The sequence below is a fragment of the Pelophylax lessonae genome (assembly GCF_965119305.1).
Source record: "Pelophylax lessonae genome assembly, chromosome: 8".
Taxonomy (NCBI): domain Eukaryota; kingdom Metazoa; phylum Chordata; class Amphibia; order Anura; family Ranidae; genus Pelophylax; species Pelophylax lessonae.
The window spans coordinates 37,178,816-37,202,545 of record NC_138775.1 but is presented as its reverse complement, the minus strand read 5'-3'; the positions used below and the strand labels follow the sequence as shown (position 1 = coordinate 37,202,545).

The following is a 23,730-nucleotide window of genomic DNA, read 5'->3' as shown; positions in this document are numbered from 1 at the left end:
GCACTTTCCCGAAATATCGGCAATATCGGTAACCTCAGGGGCCGATTCCGATATATCGGGAAAAGTGCATATCGGCCCCCTATATATTGGCTTTGCCGATAATTGGTCGATCCCTAACATACACCCATCAAGGCATCAGGACCAAGGATGCTAAAAGGCGTACTAAAGCAGGGTGCGGTAATTTTTTTATTACAAACTATTTATTGAAAAAAATAAATTTTGTCTTACGTGAAACAAATGAAGTAACATTCATTAGGAACAAAGGTATAAATGACATTGTTAAATATTTTAAATTAAAATATATAATAGTACAAATATAAAATAATATCATCACATAGTGTAATGCTACTCCATAATACCTAATGTTAGGCTACATTCACACCTGAGCGTAGCGTTTTCGCGCGTTTTTTACCGCGATTTTACCGCGAGGTTTACCGCGATTTTACTGCAATTTTTACCGCGATTTTTGTGCAGGCGTTTTTAGATTGAATAGAGACCAATGGAAAACGCCTGTAATCTGCCCAAAAAGAAGCTCATGTACTTTTTTGAGCGTTGGGCGTTTTGCTCACAGCGTCAAAACGCTCAGATGTGAACAGGGGCCATTGAAATGAATAGGATTTGTCTTGTTGGGCGTTTTGAGAGCTGATCCTAGAGCAGAAAAACTCCCCAAAAACGCCCCAAAACGCCTACATGTGAACGGAGCCTTAACCTACAGTGGGTACGGAAAGTATTCAGACCCCCTTAAATTTTTCACTCTTTGTTATATTGCAGCCATTTGCTAAAATCATTTAGGTTCATTCTTCTTCCTCATGAATGTACACATAGCACCCCATACTGACAGAAAAACACAGAATTGTTGACATTGTTGCAGATTTATTAAAAAAGAAAAACTGAAATATCACATGGTCCTAAGTATTCACACCCTTTGCTCAGTATTTAGTAGAAGCCCCCTTTTGATCTAATACAGCCAGGAGTCTTTTTGGGAAAGATGCAACAAGTCTTTCACACCTGGATTTGGGGATCCTCTGCCATTCCTCCTTGCAGATCCTCTCCAGTTCTGTCAGGTTGGATGGTAAACGTTGGTGGACAGCCATTTTTAGGTCTCTCCAGAGATGCTCAATTGGGTTTAAGTCAGGGCTCTGGCTGGGTCATTCAAGAACAGTCACGGAGTTGTTGTGAAGCCACTCCTTCGTTATTTTAGCTGTGTGCTTAGGGTCATTGTCTTGTTGGAAGGTAAACCTTTGGCCCAGTCTAAGGTCCAGAGCACTCTGGAGAAGGTTTTTGTCCAGGATATCCCTGTACTTGGCCGCATTCATCTTTCCCTCGATTGCAACCAGTCGTCCTGTCCCTGCAGCTGAAAAACACCCCCACAGCATGATGCTGCCACCACCATGCTTCACTGTTGGGACTGTATTGGACAGGTGATGAGCAGTGCCTGGTTTTCTCCACACATACCGCTTAGAATTAAGGCCAAAAAGTTCTATTTTGGTCTCATCAGACCAGAGAATCTTATTTCTCACCATCTTGGAGTCCTTCAGGTGTTTTTTAGCAAACTCCATGTGTCTTACACTGAGGAGAGGCTTCCGTCGGGCCACTCTGCCATAAAGCCCCGACTGGTGGAGGGCTGCAGTGATGGTTGACTTTCTACAACTTTCTCCCATCTCCTGACTGCATCTCTGGAGCTCAGCCACAGTGATCTTTGGGTTCTTCTTTACCTCTCTCACCAAGGCTCTTCTCCCCCGATAGCTCAGTTTGGCCGGACGGCCAGCTCTAGGAAGGGTTCTGGTCGTCCCAAACGTCTTCCATTTGAGGATTATGGAGGCCACTGTGCTCTTAGGAACCTTAAGTGCAGAAGAAATCTTTTTGTAACCTTGGCCAGATCTGTGCCTTGCCACAATTCTGTCTCTGAGCTCTTCAGGCAGTTCCTTTGACCTCATGATTCTCATTTGCTCTGACATGCATTGTGATCTGGAAGGTCTTATATAGACAGGTGTGTGGCTTTCCTAATCAAGTCCAATCAGTATAATCAAACACAGCTGGACTCAAATGAAGGTGTAGAACCATCTCAAGGATGATCAGAAGAAATGGAAAGCACCTGAGTTAAATATATGAGTGTCACAGCAAAGGTTCTGAATACTTAGGACCATGTGATATTTCAGTTTTTCTTTTTTAATAAATCTGCAACAATGTCAACAATTCTGTGTTTTTCTGTCAGTATGGGGTGCTATGTGTACATTCATGAGGAAGAAGAATGAACTTAAATGATTTTAGCAAATGGCTGCAATATAACAAAGAGTGAAAAATGTAGGGGAGTCTGAATACTTTCCGTACCCACTGTATATCTTAATTACTGTATTGTAACTATAGAACAAAAATAAATAATAACAAAAAAAAAGTAGCTTTTTGTGCTAATCTTCTGCTTCTCGGCCTTTTGGCTAAGATCAAGTGTAGTATCTGTTCTTATCAGTTGGTATGGACCTTGATGACCGGGAAGTAGGCACTGTCAGAGAAAGCTGGATGGGTCCATTGCCTTCTGATTTGAATGGGATCCGCCCCCTATCAGTTTGAAGGGAGCAAGAGAGCTGGTTCATCATGGAGGCCGGCTTGTATTGCTCCTGGATGTAATTGGTAAGGAATTGGGATGGCGGTGGGAGGGCTTTCCTCCTGGGTTGAATCTGGCCTTGCAAAAGGCTTGTCCCCAGTTGAAGGCAGGCTCTCCCTAAGCTGTCTACGTTCCAAGCCTCCTGGTAGGTAAGGGCTACACTGGGTCTGGCCAGGGGCCGAGACCCAAAAAAGCCCATGGTGTTTGTGCCCCTGGGGTGCCTCAATTCTCACTGGTGTGGGGCAGCTCACCTGAGTTTTTTGGCCCCTTGGTCACTGCACCATCACACTTTTTCCGCACCTGCCTCTTGGGACGGGCCTTTTGGCCAGCACCAGAGGAATTTTTTATTCCTGGCCGGGGGGCCTGTCAAGGTCTCGCACTTTGACACTACCCAGCACTTCTCCACTTCCCCTTCCCCACTCTTTTTTCTTAGTTGTGTGTTCACATTTGTCCTTTTTGGTTGTCACTTTGCACGATTAGTACGGCGTAGGTCCTCGGGCCTGCCCTGAAAGTCTTGGGAGGGGGTGGACATGGCCTTCTGGCTTAGTTCGCCCTCTCTCATGGGGTCTCCCTTCGGGGGAGCCCCACCAAGTACTTGGGGTGGGCTGTTTCGGCAGTCCCCCTGGAGAACGGGGTCTGCCTGGCTTCGGTTGGGCGGACCAAAGTGAGTACCTCCGGCCCCGTCAGGAGCTTCGCGCCCCGGGGGATCAGGGTTAGGGCCCTTCCTCTTCAGAGGAGGGCTATGTGTACACCTTGTGCACTTTTTGTGTGTCTCATGTTTTGCGTGTGTGCACTTTTTTATGCACCGGGTGTAAGTCTTCTGAGTGTGTTTCACACACCACGGGCTAAAAAAAGAAAAATGATGGTGAGGTTTGAATGGAAGTAAGATTCTGTGGACAGGTGTCTTTTATGCACATAAGTGGATTAGGAGTTAGGAGTAAAGGCTCATACACACTATAAGAAAATCTGGCGAACATTTTCGTCCAAAGAATGTTCGTACGATTTCCATATAGTGTGTGCAGAACTTTCTACAGACGATTCAGCGATTTTTAGGGACTTTACTTCCTTTTTAAAAAAATAAAAGAGATCAAATAACACCAAAGGAAAGCTCTATTTTGTAATCGTAGTGGTATCCTATATAAGTAATGCAACATATTTGTATAAAAAAAAAAAAAAAAATACAAATTTTGTTTGGGTACAGCATTGCATGACCACGCAATTGCCACTTAAAATAGCACAGGTGGTAATGTCCCTTTAAATAGTTAACCCCCCCCCCTAAAAAAATGTTGTGTGCTAAATTTAAGAAATGGTTAAATAGGATGAGGGGTGGAATACAGCTGCTGCTCTAGAAGCACTGGAAATATAAGGGTTAAAACAGGTGCGATCATAGGATGACAGTAACCAGATCAGTCCGCAGCTGTCAAAACTTTATGATCGCCCCCAACCCCCCCCCCCCCCCCAAAAAAAATAACTTTCCCACCAATGGACATAAGTTTTAAACATGATTTGAAATTGATCCCACCTCTCCTTCCCTACCACATTCCCCTTCATAGGAAGTCTCTGCTCACTGCCCTTCTATGAACTGTATGGCTGCCTCATTCCAGCTCTGGGACTTTGCAGAACTCATTATAGGGAGCACCGAGCGCATGCAGCAAGAAACATCCCATTTACCGGCTGCAGACGGAGCTCTGGACACCCTGAGCATCTCAATTGTGAGTCTTTTCTGGAAGAAAACCTTTAATAAAGCAATTCATCTATTCCTGCAAATCCATACCAACCAATTAGAAGAGCTCTGCCAATTATCTGACAACACTAGGGTCAAATCTGATTGGTTAATATTTATTAATGTGGTTTTTGTGCTGCTTTATGAATTGAACTTAGCTAGGAGAGCACATAAAAATTTTTATGCATGATAATAGATAGTGATTTGTTGTGCCTAGGGTACGTTCACATTTGCGCATTGCGGGAACGCGCGCAAAATCGCACCATTTTCCCCAAGGCACAGAAACGCTATGCCCTTTTGCAGAGCCATTCATTCTTAACCACTTTAAGACCGGAAGGATTTGCCCCCTTAATGACCAGGCCCTATTTTGCGATTCGGCACTGCGTTATTTTAACGGACAATTGCGCGGGCGTGCAACGCTGTACCTAAATAAAATTGATGCCCTTTTTTTCCCACAAATAGAGCTTTCTTTTGGTGGTATTTGATCACCTGTGCGATTTTTATTTTTTTCGCTATAAACAAAAAAAGAGCGACAATTCTGAAAAAAAAAAAAAAACAAGATTTGTCACATTCTGCTATATGACATTCCCATAAAAAAAATTTAAAAATCTAAATTTTTTTTAACATTTTAGGCCAATTTGTTTTCTGCTACATATTTCTGGTAAAAAAAAAAATCACAATAAGCCTATTTTGATTGGTTTGCACAAAAGTTATCGCATCTACTAACTATGGGAAAGATTTATGTCATTTTTATTGGGTTTTTTTTTTTTTTACTAGTAATACCGGGCAATCTGCAATTTTTTGCGGCGGACAGATCAGACTGACATTTTTGACACTTTTGGGGGGACCAGTGACATTACTACAGTAATCAGTGCTAAAAATATGCACTGTTACTGTAATAATGACACTGGCAGGGAAGGGGTTAACACTGTGGGTGATCAAGGGGTTAAATGTGTACCTAGGGGCGTGTTTCTAACTGTGGGGGCGTGGCTTGTGGAATGACCATAGAAACATGTGATCCTTTATAGAAGGATCAAAGGAGCTCTGTGATCATTCCAGGGAGAAGAATGGTCGGCTGTGTTTACAAGAGCTGGCCGTCCTTCTCTCTCAGCGGGGAGCGATCGCGGGTGTCAGGCGGTTTCCCCGCTGACGACCGGAGGTGGAAGCGCTGGCGGCGGCGCGCACTCGTCCCCTAGCTGCCTCCAAGCGACCAACCTAGCCCTACGTTGGTTTGCCTGGAAGAGCCACACTGCCGCAGTAAATATTCGGTAAGCAGTCGGCAACCGGTTAAAATGAATAGGCTGCCGTACATGGGACGCACGAAACTGCATGCGCACTCCTATGATGTAAACAGAGCCTTATGCCTCATACACACGATCAGGTAATCGGATGACTTACCATTCGTATTTCGTCGCATGATACTAGTATCAAATTCAACAATGCGTACTAAACGTATAATTTTCTTCGTACGATTCTGGAAAAGCTTCCTGGTTGCGTAGCTACGTATCGGATAGTGCAAAACAAAAACAATGGCAGCCAGGATTTTTCCGGGTTATTTTCCTGTTTCTGATCATGCGCGGTCTTTGTCTACCGATTTTTTGGCAGGCCCCTACTGTACTGATTGTCATTCGCTAGGCTATCATAAAACTCTGGTCCGACCGCATCTGGAGTATTCTGTCCAGTTCTGGTCGCCAGTCCTCAGGAGGGATGTGTTGGAGCTGGAGAGAGTCCAGAGAAGGGCAACTAAACTAATTAGGGGATTGGAGGACCTTGACTATGAAGAGCGTCTACAATCGCTCGATTTATTCTCCCTGGAGAAGAGACGTCTGAGGGGGGACATGATAGCAATTTATAAATATCTTAATGGGGATCCCAGCTTAGAAAAAAAGCTGTTCATTCGAAGGGATTGCATGAGGACTCGAGGGCATACAATGCGATTAGAGGAGAAGCGTTTTAACCTCAGGCAACGTGGGGGGTTCTTTACTGTTAGGGCTACAAGATTGTGGAATTCTCTACCACAAGAGGTGGTTTCTGCGGGTAGTATGGTGGCTTTCAAAAGACTCTTAGACTTACATCTCAAGGATCAGAACATTCAGGGGTATGTGAGATGATTACAGCCACACACACCTACACAGGTTGAACTGGATGGACTATTGTCTTTATTCAACCTCACCTACTATGTAACTATGTAAAAAAAAATTTCGTGTTTGTCCCTTCGGATTTTGTTGGATGAAATTTGGTGATTGGCTGTCAAAGGCTGTGTACTAACGATCAGATTATCGTGCGATCAATTGGAAAGCGATTTTTTTCGGACGATTATTTGATTGTGTGTACCAGGCATTAGTGATGTGTAAAAAAAAGATTTTTGATTGGCTGCTATAGGGGCAGACCCAGCATAAACCGGTACACTTTATATAATGAGACAATAATTAGATTGTGTGGGGTCTCACTAGGGGGAGATAATGAGCATTTTCAATTGTCTAAAGCGGTGTTTCTCCACCTTTTTTCAGTCAAGGCACCCTTTAACCGCTTGCCGACCACACGCCGCCTTTTTACTGCGGCAGTGTGGCTCTCCCAGGCAAACTGACGTAGACCTACGTCGGTCGCTTAGAAGCAATTAGGGAAAGCCGATGCATGGGGCAGGGGGCTTCAATTGCCGCCTGACACCAGCGATCGTTCCCCGCTGAGAGAGAAGGACGGACGGCTGTTGTAAACACAGCTGACCGTTCTTCTCTCTGGAATGATCACAGAGCTCCCGTGATCCTTCTATATAGGATCACAGGTGTCTATGATCATTTCACAAGCCACGTCCCCCTACAATTAGAATCCTTCCCCTAGGCTCACATTTAACCCCTTGATCACCCACAGTGTTAACCCCTTCCCTGCCGGTGTCATTATTACAGTAACAGTGCATATTTTTAGCACTGATTACTGTAGTAATGTCACTGGTCCCCCCAAAAGTGTCAAAAATGTCAGTTAGGGGTCCGATCTGTCCGCCGCATCGTTGCAGTCCCGCAAAAAATCGCAGATCGCCGCCATTACTAGTATAAAAAAAAAAACAATAAAAATGACATAAATCTTTCCCGTAGTTTGTAGATGCGATTACTTTTGCGCAAACCAATCAAAATATGCTTATTGCGATTTTTTTTTTTACCAAATATATGTAGCAGAAAACTGGCCTAAAATGTAAAAAAATTTGATTTTTTTTAATTTTTTTGTTTTTAGAATGTTATACAGCAGAAAGTGAAAAATATATATTTTTTTTCAGAATTGTCGCTTTTTTTTTTGTTTATTGCGCAAAGAATAAAAAACGCACAGGTGATCAAATACCACCAAAAGAAAGCTCTATTTGGGACATCAATTTTTTTTTTGGGTACAGCGATGCACAACCGCGCAATTTTCCGTTAAAGTAACGCAGTGCTGAATCGCAAAATATGGCCTGGTCATTAAGGGGGAAAATCTTCCGGTCCAGAAGTGGTTAACTGGCCGAAAAACTAAAGAACTGTCAAAATGACCGAATTTTGGCCGACTTTTGGTATAGTGTATGGCCAGCATAAGTTTCTTCCATGATTTTACAACTTTACAGTCTTTATCCCACTTTTGCAATGGAGTTTTTGTCCACATAAAACCTTTTGGTGAAGTTGATATCACTTTGCCCTGTGACACGAGGTTTCGGCTTCAGAGCAGCGTGTTCCAGATCACAGCGATGACTAGAAAGCCGGGTATTAAATGAGTTACTCAGAATTTCATTAAATCAATCAACATTTTTTTTCTGAGTACTGTGCTCGCGTTACTTGTGCCGCAACCAGAAAATAAATATCGTCAAGTGTCAAATACTGAGCTGTCACCAGTAAAGGTTTCCCAGCATTATGAATTGAGATAAGGATAGCCGGCATTGCTTCTCAACATGTTTTATCACATAAGAAGGCTCAAACTGACATTGAGAATAAATGCTCAACTGTAGCCAAAACTTGTTTTGCCATTTTGGATAGAACAAGGAAGCGTTACAACTTCTGGCATCTTTTTATGCTACTTGTGTCCTCATTTAGGTGACTATTCCTCACTACCTGTTTATTGGATGGGTGTCATAAAGACCTGTCCCTCCTACTCTCTCTTTATGTGCAGGGTGACTGGTCTTGTCTCCGCCCCCTCCTGTCATTTTCTGCAGGCAGCCTGTAGTAGGTGGAGCCTGCTGGGTCCCTCCCAAACCTCTGCTCTCTGCACAGGCTATGCACTAAACAGTAATGATGTCACCACTAATTTTGCACAATAATATCTGAGATTGGCAAGGAATTTGGTACATACAAAGTGGATTTTTATCTGGCTATTGAGGAATATACTGTATTTACATAAAATATTTTGTGCCTGTAGTTCAGCTTTAAAGCGCAGCAGGGTAAAGGGCCAACCACAACGGGCACTTGACCACGTGATCAGCTGTCAGCCAATTTTTCTTTACAGAAGAAAGCTGTTAACCAGATTCTGTTAGAGGGACATCTGTCCACTTAGTGCCCTCCAGTGCTGCTAATCAGGGTCCACCAGTGCATCTATCAGTGCCTATCAGTACTGCTAATCCATGCCCACCAGTGCCACCTATCAGTGACCATCAGTTCTGCCAATCAGTGCCTCATCGTCAGTGTCACTTATCAGTGCTGCCTATCAGTGCCGCCTATCAGTGCCACCTCTCTGTGCTGCCTATCATTGCCCATCAGTGCCACCTATAAGTGCCCATCAGTGCAGCCTCATCAGTGCCTCCTGATCAGTGCCCTTCAGTGCTGCCTCATCAGTGCCACCTAATCAGTGCCTATAAGTGCAGCCTTTCAGTGCAGCCTGTCAGTACCACCTCATCAGTGCCCATCAGGGAAGAAGAAAAATTACCTGTTTGCAAAGTTTTTTTTATCAAAGTATGAAAAACCTTTTGTTTTTTTTTTTCAAAATTTTCGGTCTTTTTTTCTTTGTTTAGCAAAAAATTTAAAAACCCAGTGGTGATTAAATACCACCAAAAATAAGCTATATTTATGTGAAAAAGAATTAATTTGGGTACAGTGTTGCACGACCTCGCAATTGTCAATTGTCAAAGTGTGAGAGCGCTGGAAGCTGAAAATTGGCCTGGTCAGGAAGGTGTTATAAGTGCCCAGTAAGCAAGTGGGTAATATAATAATGACTATACTTCCATTGATTGACAATGCATCTGACCTACATGGCTGCACTTTTGCAGGTGATGCTTGACCTGGTCACTTTTCTTGCAATTTTCAGGACTTTTCAAATCTGAAGTTAACTACTTAAAAAGATGAATACCGTGTACAGTATATACTGGCTGATTCCAGGGACTGCTGTCACTTTGCAATCTTGTAGTCATCACCGAGTTTGGCCCATTGAAATTACCCCTCGATGTCACTTGAATTTGACATATCACATATCCGCAGACATGAAGGCTGATGAGGTTGGGTTACAGGGCAATGGCTATTTTCAGCACTCACCCACTTATCGGGTGTGGGAAAATTGGTCATTAACACTGATTTAAAAAGACTTTGGAGAGATCTATAAAACCTGAGAAAGGATTAAATCTCTGCTCCCTATCAACTAAAAAAAATCTCAAATATATTTTGGCTAATGGGAATAAGACACTTTTATGAGGGTTAGTTCTAGTCACACAGACCCTGAAAAATAGTCCAGCTAATCTTTTTTTGATAAATATTTATTTTGGGTGGTATTTTAATTTGATGTTGCAATGGACAATTGGACATCAAGTTCTCCTTAACCACTTGCCGACCGTTGCACGACTATTTACTGCGGCGGTCAGCCCCTCACAGGCAGAGCGGCGTAGTACTACGTCGCTAGCCTGTGAGGGTCTAGGGAGCGAGCGCGCACCCCCTGGAGGTGCGCTCCCGCTCCTGAGTGGTCACGGACCCCCCCGCGCGTGTGACCGGCGGACCCGACAGTCCGCCGGTCACTCGTGATCGTCGGTGGAGAGGGAGAAAGGCAGGCGGCTAATGTAAACAAGCCGCCTGTCATTCTCCCCAGTGTATGAATGGTGATCATACGGTTCTACTATGTAGAACCGTTGATCACTGTTCATACATCCCAAGCCACAGCCAATCACAGTTAGAATCACGCCCCTAGGGACACACATAGCCCCTCCCTCTCAAAAAAAAGTTAACCCCTTCACTGCCAGTGTAATTTTACAGAACAGTGCATATGTATAGCACTGATTACTGTAGTAATGTCACTGGTACCCCCCAAAAGTGTCAAAAATTTCAGTCAAGGGTCCGATCTGTCCGCCGCAATGTCGCAGTACCGCAAAAAAAATCGCAGATCGCTGCCATTACGCATTAAAAAAAAAATGACAAAAATGACAAAAATCTTTCCCTTAGTTAGTAAACACGATAACTTTTGCGCAAACCAATCAAAATATGCTTATTGTGATTCTTTTTTTACCAAGCATATGTAGCATAAAACAAATTGGCCGAAAATGTTAAAAAATTTAGATTTTAAAATTTTTTGGGGGGGGGAATTTCATATATTAAAACATGTGAAAAATATTGTTATTTTTGCAAAATTGACGCTCTTTTTTTGTTTATAGCGCATGATCAAAAAATCGCACAGGTGATCAAATACCACCAAAAGAAAGCTCTGTTTGTGGGAAAAAAAGGACGTCAAATTTGTTTGGGTACAGCGTCGCACGACTGCGCAATTGTCCGTTAAAGTCACGCAGTGCCGAATCGCAAAATAGGCCCTGGTCAGGAAGGGAGTAAAATCTTCCGGGGCTTAAGTGGTTAAAGAAGAATATGAATATTTTATATATAGTTACATTGTAGCTATGTATATACCATATCTGGCCAATGCCCCTGGTAGCTGGAAATCACAGAAGTAGACACCTTTACAGTATTCTAGCGATCTCCACTTGCTTCATGTGCTGATGCATTGTGAACACAGGAGGTCAACTGCTCAGCACAGGTACCTTTCGCCATTCAGAGAATGCCCTGCCTCTCCACCTCATCCGATCAGAGAATGCTTTGCATTCAATTAGAAAATGCAAAGCATTCTCTGAATGGCACCCATGCCAAGTGGATGACCCTCTGTATTACCAATACATCAGGCTGTCCACTCAGTAAAGGACCCAGAAGCAAGTGGAGATCACTGGAGTAGCATGGTTATGATTCTGACTTCCGGAGGCATTGGCCAAGTATGGTATATACATAGATGCATCTGTCCAAACTGTAACTATATAAAAATATATCATACCTGGAATTCTTCTTTAAAGGGGTTCAGTTGAAAATGGGAAAGCATAGTTCAGAAGGTTAGGTGGAAAAGGATTAAAGGAACCATAAAGTCCTCCACTGAACCAGTGGAAAGCACAGTGGACCCTTCTTTGAAGAGATGGTATCCTCAAGTCAGAATCCATTGAATATCCCAAAAATAAAATAATTATACCTCATTTCAGGATGGTGGGCAAAGCATTGAAAATCATTCCTTTACAACTGGACATATAAAACTGCTGATATGAAGCAGAGATATAGCCCAGTATTAAAGGGCCATCATAAAATGGGAAAGCCTTTGGGTCAGCAAGTTATACCAACAAGCAAAGATGCTGCCTCTCACCTTGTAATGGTAAAGCCATAAAGTATCCCTGAGGCCAGAGTCCATTGATGTATTTTACAATTTAAAAACACAGCTATACAGATGTATTGCCTCGTGTAGAGGGAAGCAACAGATTGTCTTTAGACCTCCTTCACATGGGTGTACAAACCTGAAGGTCCGTCCGAAGGGCCATCTTTAGCCGCCCAGGGTTCACAGACGTTCTGTGCAGGCTCATCCTGGAGAGCATATCTGCGTGGGCTCAATACATGGATCAGGTTCAGACAAACTATGTTCTGATCCGTGCATTTGACCCACACAGGTTTGCACTCTGGGATGCGTGTTTAGGGTCCATGCTGAAGTCAGCCCTTTACACGGGGATATAGATCAATACTCAGTACTCACGCCCTCAGTTGAAGTCCGTGATGACGAAACGCGTCAGGGCGTGAGTACGCAGTCGCCATAGCAATGCAAGATGCCACGCTGCCAGTTCCGGCTTGCTAGGTACCGAGCGGTCGGCGCGCGAGAACAGCGGTGGATATGCATTTTTCTTCTATGCATTCGCAACACCTGAATTTGTTCTTTGCTTGTGAGTAGCATTTAAATGGGAGCGGGGATCTTGATGTATATTTATTTACAATAAAGTGTACGGAATTACACTATGTGTCCCCGTTATATGCTTTCACTTGCATGATGTTTTGGGCGTGAGCTGATTGCCTTTGGAGAGGCAGAGTCCTTTTGGTGAGCCAAGCCGCAGCTGCACACTGATCCATAGGTGGAGATTCCATCTGGCGTATAGAGGCTTTTAATGATCGTCTGTTTGGTGAGTGTCCATTTTGACGGGGTGTCACGTCTTGATGGTGGAGGCGCACTGATTTACAGATAGCTGCACATCTATCTCACCAATTTTTGATTTCTACACCTGGAATTGGACTATTTGCATCTAATATTTGGTTGTGTGCTTGCTTATTTTTTATTCGTTTGCATGCGGTTCTCTGTGGACTCTATGAATTATCTACTATACCACATATATATATATATGTTGTATTGATCACTGATAATTTTATGATTATTGGTCTTGTGTTAGCGCTGCTAGTGTTACAGGTTTGATCGATTTATTAGTGATTCTGTCACACCTTTATATATAGATCAATACGCCCATGTAAATTTGGCCTAATGTGTAAGTAAACCTTACCCCACCCCTCCTTTAAGCCTAATACTCACCTGTCTGCAGCCATGGTAGTCAACATGGTCACTAGAACTAGTCTCTCCATTGGAAGATTTCCCTCCTATTTCTGTTCTAAAGACCATTCAAAATACTGGATTTTATTTTACTTTTGCTTCTGGTGATGATGGTCACCAGGATAAATAGAGAGGGTGAATCTCCCTAACGGGGACACACCTGACAGGTGTTCTAATCCCTCTTTGCGCTATCCAAAACAAAAAAAAAAAGGTTTACTTTAGGGACCATTCCAGAATAAAGGTACTGGGATTTATTGGGAATTAGCTAGTGAGACATTCAGATGTTTGAAATGCTTGGCAAAGCTCCCTTAGAAACTTCCACCCAAAATTAATTTAATAGTGTTACTTACATTTACATTACATTTTTAATGACCCTGGAGAACAGTTTATTACCCCTTGGATAGTACTACCCCATGAAGGTGCTTAGTTTGGCTTTACAAATAATTCTGTTGTAATAATATAATTCCTTACACGTTAATGTGCAATGTACCTCTTCCTAAGAGTGACAGTAATTACAGAATTAAAGGTCTCTATTTTGTCACATTAAAGTCCTCCAGGGTAAACCTATGCCCCTGACTTTAATCCTTGACATGTACTTGTATTGAACAAGACTCATCTACATCATTCATGGATTTGCGGGATAGGAGACCGCTGAGCTCTTGGATTACATGTAATATTTGCAGATTAACCCAGCAAAATGCAGACAGCTTTAAGTAATTTAAAGATAATAGTACAATCTGCACGGTCTGATCTCATAACATATGGATGAAGTCTTAAAGGGGAAGGATGAAGTGTGATGGTGACCCATGCTGTAGAGGTAACTGTATGGAACACCCACGACTCATCCTTCAAATGCAAGAAAGACTTTGATTGGGTGCTAGGGTGGCAGCAGAACCTCCTAAAGCAACTTTTTGTTCTAGAACATTTTTAAAAATTGAATCAAACTCAAAAACTGAAGATTTGGTTTGGTAGAGATTTTAGAAAATATGTAGAAATATGAATTGTAACCAAGCAGCACCCTAGAAGATCTACCTTTGGTCTGAAAATTCTCTTGAAAAATATCAGTGCACTACCTACCATGTGAGTGTGCTTAGGCACTTCTGTTCCTACAGCCCCATAACTGTAGAACTGCAGCGTAATATTTAAGGTCCTGCCTATGACTACTAGTTCCAGGAGATTTGGAATGAGATTTGGTGGGGTCATTACTGTTCTGCTCACTGTTATAATTGATGGAGGCTCCGATATGAGAAAGCAGAACCCTGCCTCTGCCAAGATGGCTGCTTCAACACAGACGCAGTGCAGAACAAGGCATGATATGTCAATAATGGGAAAAGTTCAGCTGCAGGGAGACCACAGACTTCTAGTGACCAGTCCTTTTCCTTCTGCCTGCCTTTTAGGGAACAGCTTCTAATCTTCAGCTCCTCTTTAACCTCCTTCCATTGATTGGGTCTTAAAAGAGATGTATGGTTTTTTTTTCATACTTCCCTAGGTGGATGCAGCAGCGGCAGGGCCGGAGTGGGACTAATTTTTAGCCCTGGTTTTTCATGCCTTAGACCGACCCACCGACTGACTATATTAAAATAATATGATTAAAACCTCAGAATATAAGTTTGCAATGGCTGCGGACATGGTACAGGAGAATGCAGGGCTGCGGGCATGGTAGAGGAGAATGCAGGGCTGCGGGCATGGTACAGGAGAATGCAGGGCTGTGGGCATTGTACAGGAGAATGCAGGGCTGTTGGCATAGTACAGGAGAATGCAGGGCTGCGGGCATGGTACAGGAGAATGCAGGGCTGTGGGCATTGTACAGGAGAATGCAGGGCTGCGGGCATGGTACAGGAGAATGCGGGGCTGCAGGCATACTACAGGAGATGCAGTGCTGCGGGCTTGGCAGGTAGTGCGGCTGTGGAGGAGTCTCACTTACTTGTTCCAGAGGCGCCAAAGATTTAAAAATGGCGCCGTCCGGCGCCAATACGTCATTGCGCATGCGCCGCTGCTGCTCAGGAAATCTCGTAAACGTTCGGCTATTCCCGGGAATAGCCGAACGTGTATGGCCTTTCCTGAGCGGCGGCGGCGCATGCGCGGTGACATGTTGGCGCCGGACAGCGCCATTTTTAAATGTAAGGCAACCCAGAGGAACGCCCCTTGCACCGACCAGCCCACCGGCAGAAGTCCCGGTGCTCCCGATTAGCCAATACGGGCCTGAGCATCGGTCCGATTCTGCATCTGTCCCCCGCCGCCTCTACAATGAGAACTGAGCAATCGAACACCACCGATCACTCAGTTCTCACAGCTTCCCGAGCAGAGAGCTGCTGACTTTCAGAACTGATGAGGCCTGGGCCCAGTACAGGAGGGCTGGCTGTACTGCCTTATCAGCGGCCCTGATTATAGCAGTCAGCCAGTCGGGAAGCTGAGGTGACTTGACAAAGGTAACACAGGTCCCCGGGAGCAAAGGCCCCTGTGTGCTTGGTCCCTTCCCTAGCGATTGGTACCCCAGCTTGGGTCTGATTGCGGTATGGGGCATGCTAGGGACCCGGCCTGGAAGTCACGGAAGATGGAGTGAGGCTTTGAAGTACTAAAGCACAAGTAATGGTACAGAGCTTCCTGAGATACACATCTAGTCAATGCTAAGAGTGGATAAGAACAGTTTAACTTGCATGCAGTGTCACTGGGATAAGGTGAGTCCAGTGCATGGTACATGGCACCGGCTCAGAAATGCTGCATGGATGAAGAAGTGTATAAATGAACTGTTATCTGTGAGGTTTATTTGAGGAAAGGAGTCAGTCACACTGCAGTATTCAAGAATTAATTAAATGCCTGCTCAGGAGAAGTGCCGCTCATTAAGAATGAGCATATCCAGCCTAAATATGTGATTTCCGGGTCCCCATGTGATTTCTGTCTACAAACTTAGTTACATAGTTACATAGTAGTTGAGGTTGAACAAAGACAATAGTCCATCTAGTTTAACCTGTGTAGGTGTGTGTGTGTGGGCGTATTTATTTCCCATACCCCTGAATGTTATGATCTTTGAGATGTACGTCCAAGAGTTTTTTTAAAAGTAGCCAAACTCCCCGCAGTTACCACCATTTGTGGTAGAGAGTTCCACAATCTAATTGCCCTTACTGTAAAGAACCCCCTGCGTAGCCTTAGGTTAAATCGCTTCTCCTCTAATCGCATTGTATGGAAACATGTCCTCTTACATTCCTTGCGACTGAATATTTTTTTTCCTATGCTGAGATCACCATTGAGGTATTTGTAAATCGCTATCATGTCCCCTCTTCTCTTCTCCAGGAAGAATAAATCAAGCGCTTGTAAGCGTTCTTCATAAATAAGGTCTTCCTTATTTATGGCATACATGAAATATGAACAAAGCATATCCTTCTTCAGTGTGTATCTGTCCCAATTAAGTGTAATTTCTGTTTGCTGCTTCGTTCCTCTGCTAACAGCATGAGTCACTTCTGACAAGTTTTCATGAGACCAAAAGAAAGAAGGTGGCAGGGGAGGGATCTCCAGCACACAGCCTGTGATTGACAGCCTCAGCTCTGTTCCTGTGTGCTGTCTGGGGGGGGGGGGTGTAACTTCTCTCCAATCAGCTCTCGGAGCTCTTTTCACTGAGCTCTGCAAAGTGTAACTTCAGCTCTCCAACCCTTGTTTCCTAAAAGCTCAGATAAACTGTATAAATTATGAACTTTGAATGGCTGTGGAGAAAAGAAGACTGCAGAAAAAAAAGGTACAACGTATACAGGAGGATTTCTCTCATCACCAGTCACTTCACTGGGTATATGTAAGGGATAACAACAATAACTTTAACTGATTGCTGACCGCCCTGTAGCAGATTTACTGCTACAGGACAGCTGCGCTGTGCAGAATCACGTAAATATACTTGATCCTGGGTAGGGTGCAGGTGCCTGTGTCGCTGTTGCGTGATTTCTGCTGTGATTTGTCACAGCAAAAGCTGATCAGCGGGTGCCGGCCAATGGATGTAAAATACGCAGGGGGTTCTTCACTGTAAGAGCAGTAAGGATGTGGAATTCTCTTCCACAAGCAGTGGTATCAGCGGGGAGCATCGATAGTTTCAAAAAACTATTAGATGGGCACCTTAAAGACCACAACATACAGGGGTATACAATGTACGGTTAACAGCAAACACACACACATCATAGGTTGAATTGGATGGACTGATGTCTTTTTTCAACCTCACAAACTATGTAACTATGTAACTACTGTAACTAGCACCTGCCAATCATTGGGAAAACTCACAAAATGGAGCTCTGCCTATGTAAACAAAGCAGAGCTCCATCCTGATTGGGGGGGAGTGATGGATTTTCTTTATATCCAAAAAATGCTGCGCAATTAATGTTTTTTTTGGATATAATGTTTATGCACTTATGAGATCGTGGAGTGCTCGCAGCAATTAACCTCAGTCTGGTTGCTCGTGGGATCTATTCATTTCATGATGGATTTTCTTTGCTTTGCAGGGAAAGAAAATCCATCACTTCCCTTAGTAAATGCACCACACATAGTACACACAAACACTGGCTAGGCGCACATTTAACCCTTTGATCGCCCTAGATGTTTAATGCCTTCCCAGCCAGTGTCAATAGTACAGTGACAGTGCATATTTTTAGCATTTATCATTGTATTAGGCCCAGTTCACATAGGGGCGATCCGACTTCGGGTGGCGGTGCGAGCAGCGCGTCGCGACCTCAGAGCGGCCGCCACGGACTTCATAACATTGAAGTCTATGGCAGTCGCCTCCGGGTCGCCCCAAAGAAGCTCCGGACCCTTTTTCTAAGTCGGAGCGACTTGTGTCGCTCCTATTATAACGGGCCTGCAGCTTCCCTATGGAAGGCGACCTACGGCGACCTGTGAGGCGACCAGGTCGCCTCACAGGTCGCCTTAGTGTGAACGGGGGCTAAGTGTGTCGAAAAAGATTCCTAATGGTACACACTGTTGCAGAAAACAATGTCATCCAGTTAGGATTTACAACATCTTTACAACCGTTTCATTTGCCAAGCGTCCATTTCTCTAATTCCTCACTAATGAAAGAAAAGATTCTAGAGTACATCTGGAAAATCCCTCTCCACTCCTTATCCTGCAGAATCAGAAAGCCTCTCGCTGTAAAAACTGGATGCCCGCCAGGGCACAGGGGCTAGGCAGGTCAGCTTGACATCACTGCCTTCTCTATTAGCACTATCCTCGCTTAAACATCTGAGCTTCCCCGAGCCAGAAGGAAATGCCAAACTTCTCCACAGGCCTGGCACATCTCTGACTTGTCAGGGACCTGAGGACAGGTCGAAAGGGGACAAGAGGGGAGGGCATCGACAGACAGACATGGTAGTGATCAACTCACAGAATATCATATGAGGCAATGTAAGTGGATGTACAGACTAATGTGTACTAAATGCTTGTGTTTCAGGGGCAAGCATCCTGCTTAGAGGCAAATACACCGTTCACTATGTCTACTAAAGATCTGGACCAGGAGAATCCTGCAGAATATTGCCAAGGTAGGTCATCAGAGCACTTGGAGGCGATTGGCTATGGGGGAATTTATTTTATTTGCATTTGACCCAGCTCAGGTTTTCATGGGGTCGGAGGTCCTTGCAAGCCATTAGCATCTGAAATGCTTGAGATGCCTCATGGAAATTGCAGTCCATTTTTGTTCCCTTTTAACCACTTCTGGACCGGAAGGTTTTTCCCCTTAATGACCAGGCCATTTTTTTTGTGATTCGGCGCTGCGTTATTTTACCTGACAGTTGCGCAGTCATGCGACGCTGTACCCAAATAAAATTGATGTTATTTTTTTCCCCCCACAAATAGAGATTTCTTTTGGTGGTATTTGATCACCTCTGCGATTTTTATTTTTTGCGCTATAAACAAAAAAAGAGCGACAATTCTGAAAAAAAATATATATATATATTTTTCACTATATAACATTCCCATTAAAAAAAAAATTAAAAAACAATTTTTTTCATAATTTTAGACCAATTTGTATTCTGCTACATATTTTTGGTAAAAAAAATCCCAATAAGAGTATATTGATTGGTTTGTGCAAAAGTTATCGCGTCTACAAAATAGGGGAAAGATTTATGTCATTTTATTAATTTTTTTTTTTTTACTAGTAATGGCGGTGATTAGCGATTTTTAGCCCAATTTTTTTTGTATAAATGGGACAGATGATGTTACGCAGAGTAAATAGATATCTAACATGTCACGCTTTAATCTGCGCAGACTTCTGCAATGGTACCAAACTTCGGTAATCCATAGGCAACGCTTTAAACCTTTTTACAGGTTACCAGTTTAGAGTTACATAAGAAGTCTTGGGCTAAAACTGTTGCTCTCGCTCTAATGTTCACGTCCATACTTCACTTGTGTGGTTTGAATGCTGTTTACATATGTGGGCGCGACGTACGTATGCATTTGCTTCTGCGTGCAAGCATGGGGGGACGGGAGAGCTTCAAATTTTATTACATTTTTTTTATTTTTACACTTTCCCTTTAAATTTTTTTTTTTTTGATCACTTTTATTCCTATTACAAGGAATATAAACATCCCATGTAAAAGGATTACGGTATGATAAGTCCTCTTTAAAGTGAGATCTGGGGTCTACAAGATCTTTCCTCTAGGTAGGAAAGACTGAGATAAAAGAAAAACATCTCGTTCTTACCAGCCGAGTACACGGCAGTGTTTACTTCTGCCAAGCCGGATGTGACGTCATAACGTCACGCCCGAGCCTCCAAAGGTCATAGTGACTGTTGTGGACCATCTGGTCACCGATATTCTCTATGGTGAACTTCCGTCACCCGCAGATTCCTTCTCCAGCTTGCCGATTGCACGGGCGAGCCAGTAGAAGCACCGGCAGGGGGGGGGCGGGAGGCGGATTAACATTCCCTCCCACCGCCTGTAAAAACAATCAAGAGGCTGAACTGCAGCTATGATTGTTGTTACAGTACAGGGAATCGCTGGCTGAACAATATGATATCTGAATGATACCTGCAGCTGCACCCATCATTCAGATATCTCCACTCAAAGTCCAAGACGTCATATGACAGCCTTGGGCGGGAAGTGATTAAGGCTACGTTCACATGTTTCGCAGCGGACCACGGCAGAATCACCACGATTCTGCCCGCGATCCGGAAATCATTGCAAATCTCGGGACGCCTGTGCATTGCCGTTGATTTGCAATGGCACCCCAAACGCTGTGCGATGTTGCCGCGATTTCCGCCTGCCGAATCGCGGTAACGTCGTGCAAACAAAATCGCGGGTCGCATGACCCCCCAAAGAAGCTCTTGTACCCTTCGTTGACGTCATGAGACCCGCGATTTTGTTTGCGCGATGTTACCGCGATTCGGCAGGCGGAAATCGTGGCAACATCGCACAGCGTTTGGGGTGCCATTGCAAATCAACGGCAACGCACAGGTGTCCCGCGATTTGCAATGATTTCCGGATTGTGGGCAGAATCGCGGTGATTCTGCCGCGGTCGGCTACGCCAACATGTGAACGTAGCCTTAAGTGTTTTAGAAACGTTTTGCAGCTTCAGGAATTTAGGGGTGGAGAACTGCTGTTTGAGCGGATTACGAACGCCAAAATGCCCTTAAAACGCTCAGTGTACTTTTTTGCACGACAGGCATTGTGCTTCAGGCAACAAAATGCTCAGATGTGAACAAGGGCCATTGAAATTGATGGCATTTGGCTTGTTGAGCGTTTTAGAGCTACGCGCTTCAAGCAGAAAATCGCTCAGGTGTGAACGGGGCCTAAAGTGTAGTCATAGAGGGGATGATGATCTGAATATGAGGAGGGAACGAAAGGTTGGTATTGTAGATGTAACCATGTCATGACCAGAGGTCACTGCTGCATAGGTCCCGAGATCAAATTTAGCAGCATCATTATGCGTTGGGTAACTCATCAGTACCTCTATGATTAGTTTGCCAACCTTAATATTTTTTTAAATAGTTATAGAGGACATTTTGTTTGAAACACTGTTTTAATAAATGTCTTGTTTTTTTTTTTGTTTTTTTATCAGCCGAAAAATGTATGAAAAATGTTGATTATTTTTTAACAAAATTGTATTGCACTGTGACAGCTGTAGCCTGTTCTATCTCTCTATGACACACAGTGAAAGCTGAAGCTGGTGGGTCTGTTTGTAAAAACCTCATGTTATCTGCATGATTGAGGATTTAGGCTCGGTTCACATTGGTGCGATGCGGGAACCCTGCAAATCCACTGCGTCCCACCGGACTCGCAGGCAGTTCCACTGCCATATGCGAACTGCTGGGAGTGTCAATACAAAGTTAATGACACCCTAGATCAGTTTGCATATCCTAGTGCGAACCGTCAATTCAGACATGAATTGGATCCCATGTGACACCCATGTGATTTGATTCTGGTGCGGACCAAAAAAAGGGTCCTGCATGAGTTTGGTCCGAATACGATGCAAATTCAGCCATACAATCTGTATGGCTAAATTTGCATCGCACAGACATCGCATGTGATTTGCACAGCAGTGCAGTGCAAATCACATGCGATGTCTGACATTGCTACAGTGTGAACCGGCCCTTAGGTCCCTTTCACACTTATGCAACTTGTCCTGTGACTTGGGACTGCAAAATCGCATGACAAGTCATACCCCATGATTTCCAATGAGTACCTTTCATATTTGTGCGACTTCAGAGTAGTAGTATCTCCGATTGGTCCGACTTTGATGGGGCTTGAGGTCCATAGACCTCAAGATTACACAGGCATTGCTTCAAGTCGCATCAAAGTTGTGCAACTTTAGGATCATACAAGTGTTAAAGGGGTCTAACATGATTAGCCACTTGCCAAACAATGTACTGATTTGAGTGGTTATACCAAGACCATGGCTGCAGCTGCAGTCATGACTCTAGTATCTTCTTTTAGAGCCAGAGATGCTCTAAAATGTAAAAGCGATCCTAGCGACTTAATTAGTCCAGTGTCTCCCTGGCCTCGCCTATCCTACCGGGGAGCCTGGGACTAATGCCGGCAGTTCCGCTGGCTGATCAAGGAGCTGATCGGGGACCAAAATGTTCCCTATATTCTCTATGGTCTAAGAGGCCAGAAGAGACGAGTATTTAGTCATTTCCAATTTGGGCAGAATATAAATAATTCATTTTTTATCATTTTTTATTTTTTTTTATGGTGGAGGATTTAGCCAAATGACAGTTTCTTGGGGACCCTTTTGGTATGGTCTCTGCTCATGAGTAGGATCTGCACCTGCTGTTGCCGTTACAGGGGTTCCCACCATCTGTTGGGGCTGCTGACATCACATCCAAGATGGCAGCACCCAGCAGTCTCAAGAACTTTGGATGTCTACACAAGGGAGGCTTTTACAGGTAAATAACAACATGCATAACATACATTAAATGCACAAATAATCCTATGAAAAAATTGTAGAAATGAATGGTCTGTTAACAGTGTCCCATTAAGAGTATAATTGACTCTGTTTCATTGTATATTCCATGTATGTGAATTCTTAAAGGAGGATACCACCCAGCACAAATGGGTGAACTTCTGAACAGGAGGTACCAAGTCATGCACAAGGTCGGATGGGGCTATTTCTCCACAGTGTGGTTATGTCGAGATTTGCAGTAAGTTGTACTTCTTACATTTTCTATTCAGTTTGATAGCTATCATTACATTGTAAACAGGGCTGGCCCAAGACATTGTGTTGTCTGGGTCCAAGAATGAAATGCTGCCCCCCCCCCCCCCCCAAAAAAAAACACACCCACCAAAAGGTCCCCACAGCCATCATTTTATATAAATATAAATGTAGAAAATATTATATATACTCTTATCTTCTTCCATAACTCACCACCGGACCAGTCCACCAAACACCCGCTGTCTGTCCTCAGTCCTCCTGTCACTCCTGTGTCTGCCGCGGCCACCGCCCTAGAAGATCCAGCCTGTCCTGCGTGAGATGGAGTGCGCTGATGTCTGACGTCATTGCGCACATCACGATCACATGAGGGGCATTCCCCAGAGGAGACGCTCCGCCTCCTCATACTCATCAGTTTGCACTACGGGCGGCAGTATGAGATGGGGAAATGCCGCCCGTAACGCCCCGCAAACTGATGACACACAAAACTGCTGAAAAAAAAGTCTTGTGCATCAATTTGCCACCCCTCCTAAAGTTCAGCCTGGGCCCAATGGACCCAGCGGGGCCCATGGTAGGGCTGCCCCTATATTTAGCCATGTTACCTTTGTTGGCATTGGGTAATTCTCACAGCAGATAGATAGGCAAAGTACTCTAATGATGACCAGTCCACCCCAAAGAAATACAAACAAAAATAAAATACATTTTCAGTGCTTTGTAAAAAAAAAAAATTATATATATATATATATATATATATATATATATACAGTGTGACTGATCACGTCTCCAAAAATGTATCCTTCCAGGATGAAGAAGTGTGTTGCAGTGAAGATTTCAAAGAGCGGGAAGAAGTTTAACGAAGCCGCCATGGATGAAATTGCGCTGCTTAACTGTGTAATAATGTAAAGAGGGCAGTTTGTGGGATTTCAAGGCCAAAATTACTGCTACAATCCAGATCTATTTCTGTTTGGCTTTTTTA

General features: G+C 43.9%; 1 protein-coding gene across 2 annotated transcripts in view; it reads left to right on the top strand.

The window, feature by feature from the left end:
- The first annotated feature begins 4,128 nt into the window (after window positions 1-4,128).
- Window positions 4,129-23,730, top strand: part of LOC309561162 (SRSF protein kinase 3-like) — a 59,128-nt gene continuing 39,526 nt past the window's right edge. For both annotated transcript variants that reach the window (XR_014225548.1, XM_082264909.1), the window contains exons 1-4: window positions 4,129-4,314; window positions 18,562-18,649; window positions 22,638-22,746; window positions 23,558-23,645. Coding sequence is in view for 1 of the 2 variants with exons in the window: in XM_082264909.1 (XP_082121035.1) it covers window positions 4,180-4,314; window positions 18,562-18,649; window positions 22,638-22,746; window positions 23,558-23,645 (420 nt within the window). In the remaining variant the exon portion in view is untranslated. The remainder of the gene's footprint in view (window positions 4,315-18,561; window positions 18,650-22,637; window positions 22,747-23,557; window positions 23,646-23,730) is intronic.